The sequence below is a fragment of the Pholcus phalangioides genome, unplaced genomic scaffold (genome assembly GCF_987345545.1).
Source record: "Pholcus phalangioides strain wild (caught in Gottingen) unplaced genomic scaffold, Ppha-v1.0 ptg000008l_1, whole genome shotgun sequence".
Classification (NCBI taxonomy): Eukaryota; Metazoa; Arthropoda; class Arachnida; order Araneae; family Pholcidae; genus Pholcus; species Pholcus phalangioides.
In genome coordinates, this window is record NW_028301601.1 from 11,534,095 (window position 1) to 11,542,733 (window position 8,639).

Consider the following 8,639-nt stretch of genomic DNA (forward strand, 5'->3'; position numbering starts at 1 on the left):
TCGCTAATTCTAGCCAAAAAAAGCTGCTGAAGAAGGGAAAAAAATTGCCAATTATAGCTTGAATTGCTAAAAACTTGCCAAATGAGTGGCTTACTACGTGGATCAGGACTTCCCGAATTTTTTATTGGGGGCCGTTCAAGTATTACGTCATCATTGATGGGAGAGGGTTTCCGATTTGCTGACTTTTGATTATAGCCTTACTTTTGATGACAAGGGGGGGGGGGTTGGATAATGCGTACGTCCGCATCCACCCTTTATGAAAATATGAGTTAAGCCGGGTTTCCCTAGGATTAGGTTTGTTGCGCAGTGTGAACCGAATTAGACTATTTCGAGTCGACAGAAACGAGTTACATAATCACGCGTTTGTGTTTTCCTAGCGAGGCGCATCAGATCGGGGTGGCTATATAAAGTATATGGCTTTGGCATCAGCTACTCTGTCGTCTGCATGCTCCGGTTTGAAGGGAAGGAAAAGAAAACACAAGAGTGAAGAGAATATCGGCAAAACCGCGGCGCACGACGCATTTGACTCCTCCAGAAGGAGTCAGCCAATAACGCCCAACGTAAAGCGCTGTCGTGAGGCGGTTTGCGCTCTGTAGGAAAACAGTCATGCTGCTTTTCTTACTGGTGAGTGGCTGGCGTGTCGCTCTGGGCGAATCACGTTGCGTGCAGCACAGGAAACCTGCTCCTAGGAATAGGTTTGTTGCGCAGCGTGAACCGAATTAGATTATTTCGTGCCGACAGAAACGAGTTACCTAATCACGCTACGCGTTTGTGTTTTCCTAGCGAGGCGCATCAGATCAGGACGGCTATATAAAGTATATGACTTTGGCATCCGCTACTCTTCGTCTGCAGCTCCGGTTTGAAGGGAAGGAAAAGAAAACACACAAGAGTGAAGAGAATATCGGCAAAACCACGGCGCACGACGCATTTGACTCCTCCAGAATCAGTCGGCCAATCACGCCCGACGTAAAGCGCTGTCGTCAGGCGTATTGCGCTCGGTAGGAAAACAGTCATGCTGCTTTTCTTACTGGTGAGTAGACGGCGTGTCGCGCTAGGTGAATCATGTTGCGCGCGGCATAGGAAATCTGCTCCTAGGAAAACACAGCTTTAAATACAGCCCGGGTTTTCCGGGTTCACGCTGCGTAACAAACCTATTCCTAGGAAAACCCGGCTATAGGATTCAGAGGGGCAGAGCTGATGACGAAATTTTGCTGACAAGGGGAGTGGGAGGGGGGTCAGAGTTTTGCTGACAAGGGTGGGGGGTCAAAAATGGCTAAAAATTTGCTTACGTAATACTTGAACGGCCCCTTGTTGAAATATGGTAATTTCACAATAATAATAATTAATACTGATTATTAATTAATAATTTAATTGCTGATCAATCTATTGTTTTTTTTTGGAAAAAAATATATCACACTCTGTAATGTGAAGCTCCTTGCAATCACGAACTGAGAGTTTTGTTGACACTTTCCCCGCAAGATATCGGGGTGTGAAAATTCATTTTTTGAATTTTTCTTATCTTTCCGGTCAGTCGTTGATTCGGTGTTATTCGACATGTCGGGGATTTGTCGGATCGGGAAACTGCTGCCGAAAACGACGGCCGTCTTCTTGTGCGACATGCAAGAGAAATTCGCCAGTAGCATCCAGTATTTTCCTCAGATCGTGAACGTTTCCTCCAGACTCCTCAAGGCTGCTAGAACCCTAGACATGGCTGTCGTGGTCACCGAACAAAATCCTAAAGGTATGTTTGAAAAAAAAAATCTAAACAATGTGGCGGAATAAATAAATTATGCTCTGCAAATGTACTTTTATCGGAAGCTAAGATTATGCATTGAAATCTCGATATAACAATACTATTTCTTTCCTTCAAACCGAGCACAACTCAGGTCTATCGCCATCTATGGGCAATTTGTTACCTAGTAATTTGTGCCGGAAGTGTAAGTGTGTGTATACCTAACAGTCTCTGAGTGTTTATATAGTGCTGTCATCTATATTTCAGAAGTGAAGTGTAGTGATTGAATTTTATTTGTATCATTTTGTAGGTCTGTTGCTCTCTGTGGTGAGACTTTTTAATGAGGAGATCATCTCGCATTTGTGCCTAGAAGTTGGGAGCCACAGAAAACCAACTTCAACCTACTACCACTGTAACAACTGCGAGGACCTCACTCTATGACCATTCTACCACCACAGCAGCAAAAAAAGTGATGCCAACAGCATGCGGTGTTCCCAGGTGGTCACCCTCCCAAGTACTAACTGCGACCGATGCTGCTTAACTTTGGTGATCGCACGAGAGCTGGTGTTTTCAGCAGAGTATGGCTGTTGGCTAACAATACTCTGCTGACCAAAAAGAAGTCTAATACATTTATAACATACACATTGGATATAACACAGTTGTGTAGTCCTTGAAATTTGGCCCATTCACTTCTATATATTTTTACCTCTTTCATAGCACATGTACTCTACTTAAAACATACACTGTGTATATGTTATTGCCGAACCCTGAAGTGTTGTCGATTCACGAATTGGGCAAAAGTTTTTGCCAAAGTCTGAATTGCAGAAATAATTCGTACTTTATCCAGCCATTTCGCAAAATGGCCAGAGATACCTTTATAACAATAGTTAGGAACCTTTGGGGATGTTGCACCTTTCCAAAGCTCAATGTACTGATGTAAAACAACCTGGTGGGAGCCAAATCCGTTTTTTTATTGCCAATGTGTGATACATGTCTGCAATGGATTGGCTCCATGTAATGAGAGAGTGAAATTTGAGAGGAAAAACTACAAAAATAATTAAATAAAAATGGTTTTTTTCGCCACATTTTGCAGGGAAAAAAACCGACTGTATCGTAACTGCAGTTTGATGGGTTCTCATAACTAACGTGGACATACTTATCACAAAAAATAAGCCAACTTGACGATGGGTCCCGAATCATGTCTTTTGTTATCAGACTTTGACCAGAGAACTCCTGGTCGAAGGGATCCCTGATATTAAACATTATCTTACCGATATTTAAAAAATTTGCCAATTTCAGGTTTTGGCAGTAATAGATATGACATACCAAAAGAATGGTCTGAAAACCCTGATTGGCGATACTAAGGTTCCAGCAAGTAGTCATAACTTGTCAACCCCCCCCCCCCCATCATTGCTCTGCTGATTCTATGAACAATAGTGCAAAGTACCATGGCTAAATTAGTTCAATGTATTGGTGACGCCAAAAGAATGGTCTTGGCGAAGAAAATAATTCGGATATAACATACTGCAAAAAAAAAAAAAATGCCTGGGAAAATATAGTGGGAAAAAAAGTTTTTTTTCGTACAACATTCATTGAATGTGAGTGATATCTTGCCATTTTCTCGCAAAGAGACCTAAATTCCTTCAATAAATGAGAAATTACATTGCCAAAATAGTTACAATTTCTGATCAACAGATGGATGGCACTTGAAAATTTTTTCAACTTTCATGCTACCTATCGGTAATAAATTTTTTTCTCCATTTAATAAAATACTGTCTTCCTGTGCAAACTGCATCGCCTATGCTTTTCAAATTATCGAATTTTTACTTGTTTTTGTCACTGTGTGATCACTTTACAAATGGCTGTGGCAAAAGAACAATTGCTGTGAATCCAGTCATTCGCTATTGAAAACCTATGCTGTTTCAAGTGTATATAGAAATGTCCTCTCCACTTGTCAATACAAGATTCATCGAAAGACTGGCTATTTGTGGAGATGAAGATTACAAGGAAGAAAATTCATCACTGCCCCCGGGCTCGAACCCCGGTCTCTCGCTTGCCGGACAAGTGCTCAGCTCTACCATCTAAGCTATGGAAGCAGAATATTTCAACCTTGGAGCGTATATATATATATGTTGAAAGGCACCGTACATGGATGGCATCAACAATCAACTAATAGCTCGTGAATGACATAGGCCAACCAGATGGCCACATGCATATAGAAATGTCCTCTCCACTTGTCAATACAAGATTCATCGAAAGACTGGTTATCTGTGGAGATGAAGATTACAAGGAAGGAAGATCTATTTCCATATCTTAGATGGTAGAGGACTCGTCCTGCAAGCGAGAGACTGGGGGTTGAGTCTCCGTGGGGGCAGTGATGAATTTTCTTCCTTATAATCTTCATCTCCACAAATAACCAGTCTTTCAATGAATCTTGTATGTTTCAAGTGTATTACTATTGACTTGTGACGTTCATATAAAACTTATAAACATCATTGGGGTTTTATTTTCTTAATAAATTGTATGCAATACTGTCAACTTCAAAGGAAAACCATTAACATAAACTCAAGAAAATCGTTAACATAAACTCAAGAAAATCGTTAACATTCTCAAAACATTTCATGTTGTTGTATATCTTGCATTTTTTTTATAAATTTTCGAAACTTTTCAGGTATCAATCAAAAACTATATTCATGCTATATCATATTTGAATTATGTGCTTCATACAGGGCCATAACTTGGATTTTTGCTGCCCTCACAACTTTAAAATTTACTAATTTTGTAATGGTGTTCTTTGTTCTCGCCTAAAACTGCCATCCCATAAATTTTGCCGCCCAGGGCAGTTGCCCTCACCCCTGTGCCCCTCTAGTTACGGCTCTGGTTGCATACGTTTATTTTGTCTGCGGCAATCTCTAATACTTTTTATACACATATGATATTGCTTCGTAAGTTAATTTCAACACATCACTTATAACACACACTTCTCGAATCACCTGGGGGGGGGGTTATGTTATAACCTGACTATAATTGTAGAGGGCTTCTCCAGAAGCGTATTTACAGGAGGGCTTAGTGGGCGGCAAATTTGGGGAATGAGTGGCTGAGAAAATCGGTAGAATGGAATTTTGTCCTCTTTTCCACACACAGGACAGATAGACGTAGCCACAGTTGATTAAGATATTTCTCTAGGTTAGCATGAGCAGGGAGGATTTGTATAATCTGTTAAATCTATTGAGTTCCCGATAATGTTTATTTTCTATCCATTGTTTGATGCCTCCTTTTTATAGTTGGCATGGAAACAGGATAGAAAGGTTCAGGTCCAGATAGCTTCAGGTTCGTTGTCTGTTTAACTATTTGATCTGCAAGTTCTTTTGATCTGCATTCCCTTTAAAATTTACTTGTCCCTAAACCCAGAAAATAATGATGTTGTCAAGTACCGCTAGGTTATTCAACAATTCTGTGCAGCGACACACTGTTGAAAGAAAGTTGTCAAAAGTCATTAATGCTGCTTTGCTATCGGAGAAGATAATGACTTGTTTATAATGAAAAATTTAACGAATAAAATAACCAGGCCTATCTGATTCATTTAACCAAAGGTTTGACTTGATTTCCAACATCAAATTTATTTCTCGATGATATGTATATTCATATTTAAACGTATGACAACCATATTTTTATGGGCATCTTTTTATCAGCCACCTCGTTGGGCATTTTGCCTGTTGTGGCGTTGTATTTGTATTTGTATTTGTATATTTGTATTTGTTATTACTTTTTCCACAGGCCTGGGTTCTTCTGTATCAGATCTCGGTTTGCACGAGTACCCGGATATCAAGCCATACAGCAAGACCCAGTTCTCCATGTTGATCCCAGATGTTATGGATCTATTAAAGACGCAAAACCCAGAAGTAAAAAACATTGTGCTTTGTGGGATCGAGGCCCATGTCTGCATACAGGGCACTGCATTGGCTCTCCTGGAGAATGGCTATGATGTTCATGTTGTGGTAGATGGTTGTTCCTCTAGAACGATGGTCGATAGGTGAGATATGTACTGACCCCTGTGTTGCGATATTGTGGTTAATAAAGTTATCAATATAGAGTGATTGTAAAACCCAAAAAAATAACATATTTATTTTAATGACATCTATTTTCATTGGCGGCACCTTTTTTGTTATTTGAAATTCTTGAGTCGAAACAAATTTTATTATAAAAGAGTTTTAGTTAAGAATTTTATCCCTGAGCATTGTGTGTTCTGGTTTTCTTTTAGGATGTTTGCGTTCCAGAGGATGAAAGACAGCGGTGCATACTTGACAACCAGTGAAAGTGTCATTTTAGGACTCGTCGGGGATTTTGCTCATCCAAAGTTTAAAGCTGTGCAGCAGATAATCAAAGAGCCAGCCCCCGATAGCGGCCTGCTGTCTCTACTTCCTATGAAATCATGGTAAATTTATAAAAAAAATTGTTTTCGATGTAAGTTATCATTCATTAGTTTTTCACATATTTTTACAATTTTCAAAATAAAATACACAATAATTAACTATAATTTTGGAATTTGTTTTTTGATGCATTTCGCACTTTGCGACACACATCTTTAGGTCCTATCTTTTACCTGTTCTGTGTGTGCAAGAAGGGCTGTTAGGTTTTCTGGGTCACATCGAGAGAGAGGGGGAGGGGGGAAACACTCAAAACTATTTTTGGCCACATCAAGGGAGGGAAAAAGACTACTTTTGGCCACACTGATAATAGAAAGAATAAGTGAAGAGATCACACATTGAAGCAAAATTTACACTTTTGTGTTGAAAAAAAAATTAGCGGAACTGTTTTGACTGGCAGAAAAAACTCAAAATCTGCCAAAAATAATATCATAGCTGCCAAGTCTCCCGAATTTCTATTCTATCTCCCAGACTTCTGAAAAATTCTTTCATCTCCCGAATTTTGCCTGTGATTCCCTACATTTAGGTAGAAAATCCCTACATTTAGGGAAAATTATTCCCTAAGAATTTATCCAAAAAAAATACTGCTTTTCATGTGTTGTGTAAATTGTCACCATTTCATCAAATCACAAAAAATATTTCATTTTTGGGGAGAAAGCACAAAATTTGCCAATCAGCCAGCGTCATTCCAGCGTTTCGAAATCCAAAATTGTCACGATCGTGTGTGTGTGCTTTATCCATATGCCCCGTTTCAGGCCCGACTGAGATTTTTTGGTTTGCAAGATTTTATTTTTGAGAGGTAATTTAACCCAGGGACTTTAACCTACTTGTTGGTCATGATTAGCGATGGCTTGCACAGTGTCATGGTTTTTGCAATGGGAAAATATTCTTAAAATTTCCCTTTACTACTGAAAAATCTTTAAAATGTTTTAAAAGATATTTTTTACATTTATTTTTGTACGGAATTTGGTTCTGCGCGAAAACCTCTCGAATTCTCATTCTACAGAGTTGGCAGCTATGCAGGTTCTATTTTATTTATTTTCTCTCTTTCCCACCTTTTTTCTCTCTTTCCACCAGAGGTATTTTGGATTCAAATATCTCGACAAATATTGCAGTTAGAAACGTGACTTTCCCCCCTTTTTTGTGGCATTAGAAAAGGCAGCGCAACAACTTCTCAATTTAGTTTTTAGGACAGTGTCCACGTAAAAAGTTAATTTTTTTCATTTTAATAATTGTACAACCTGTTGCAATATGAATGACGTATCTTAAATCTAGCAATTATTTGGATACTTTTTCTAACTAGAAATATGCCCCCTAAGGTATAGAAGAATATTGACAACGTGATGAGGACAATTGAGGAATATTGACAATTTACAAAACACCAACATATGTTTCGGCACTCATGGGTGCCATTATCAAGGTGGAGAAACAAACATGTTCTGTTCCAATGTAAAACATGGTAAGAATGGTTTTTGGTCCTCTTAGATTAACGGTGTGCCAGTAGTTTGTGGCCAAGGGATAAAAAGCATCACCCTGTATTGCGATAGTACTACACATTGGTTTTGTGGTTTTGCATTTGGAGCTAGTGTTTTAGGTGTCATTCTCTTTGGAATTTTGTGGTTTACGCATCCCATGGCTGCATTTCACATTATAGTAATCGGCTTGGATCTTTAAAGTATCTGAGCTTTCTCTTGTGTGATTCGAGCTTGCAAATAAATTTTGTTAAAGCATTTATAGGAAATATTTTTTGTTTGTAACTGGAATTAATCACTAATCAAGTCTTTTATATAACTTGGGATATTAATTGCATACGTTTTCTTTTGTTAAGGAATCAAACACGAATACTTTATTTGTCAGGAATTTTATCGATGTTTATGTATTGCTATGGCTACATTGGATATTTTTAATTCTTATTTCAGGTCGAGTCATTTATAATGGATATTTTTGTGTATCAGAATATTCAAAATAAGAAACTTTGCAGTTATGAATGAATGTTAGACTGTTTAATTATTATTATTTTTATAAATCCTGTGTTCCGGTTACAATTTTTGTTCCTTAAAAAAAAATTTCTTAAACGTTTTATTGCGTGTATTTCTTGCATGTTTGGTTTTTCTTTCATTATTTCTCACACCTATCCACATAATTATTAAAAATAATAAAATACAGTGATTCCTAATATTTTTCTTTGATAGGCTCAATCTCAATCGAACATTTCTTGAATGAAATACCTTAATGTTCGTGGCAAGAGCACTTGAAGGTGAACAGTATGAGGATGATGATGAGTGGCGATTTGATGCATGTTTTGTAACAAAACTCCATTCATTCGCAATAATATGGTCAAAATCTATAACACTGTTGGCATATATATTATCATACATGCGATATACTCTTCATTAGGTAAAAAAAAAAAATAACCATTGTTATTTTCCTTGATATAAGACACATACAACCAGTGTTTGAATCTAAATAACTTTGAAATA

General features: G+C 38.0%; 1 protein-coding gene and 1 pseudogene across 4 annotated transcripts; one reads left to right on the plus strand and one right to left on the minus strand.

Annotated features, from left to right (window-relative positions):
* Positions 1 to 1,437: 1,437 nt before the first annotated feature.
* On the plus strand, positions 1,438 to 8,639 carry LOC149083686 (isochorismatase domain-containing protein 2-like). Of its 4 annotated transcripts, none has more exons than XM_089234178.1 (4): positions 1,438 to 1,741; positions 5,510 to 5,765; positions 5,994 to 6,196; positions 8,352 to 8,639. In XM_089234178.1, the coding sequence occupies exons 1-3, from the start codon at positions 1,555 to 1,557 to the stop codon at positions 6,169 to 6,171; spliced, it is 621 nt and encodes a 206-aa protein (XP_089090304.1). In that variant the 5' UTR covers positions 1,438 to 1,554; the 3' UTR covers positions 6,172 to 6,196; positions 8,352 to 8,639. The 4 variants fall into 4 exon arrangements, with proteins under 4 accessions (XP_089090304.1, XP_089090300.1, XP_089090303.1 ...); XM_089234174.1 differs by having other exon boundaries at positions 1,440 to 1,741; positions 5,994 to 6,167; XM_089234177.1 differs by lacking the exon at positions 8,352 to 8,639 and adding an exon at positions 8,079 to 8,239 and having other exon boundaries at positions 1,449 to 1,741.
* On the minus strand, positions 2,206 to 2,324 carry LOC149083687 (5S ribosomal RNA; annotated as a pseudogene).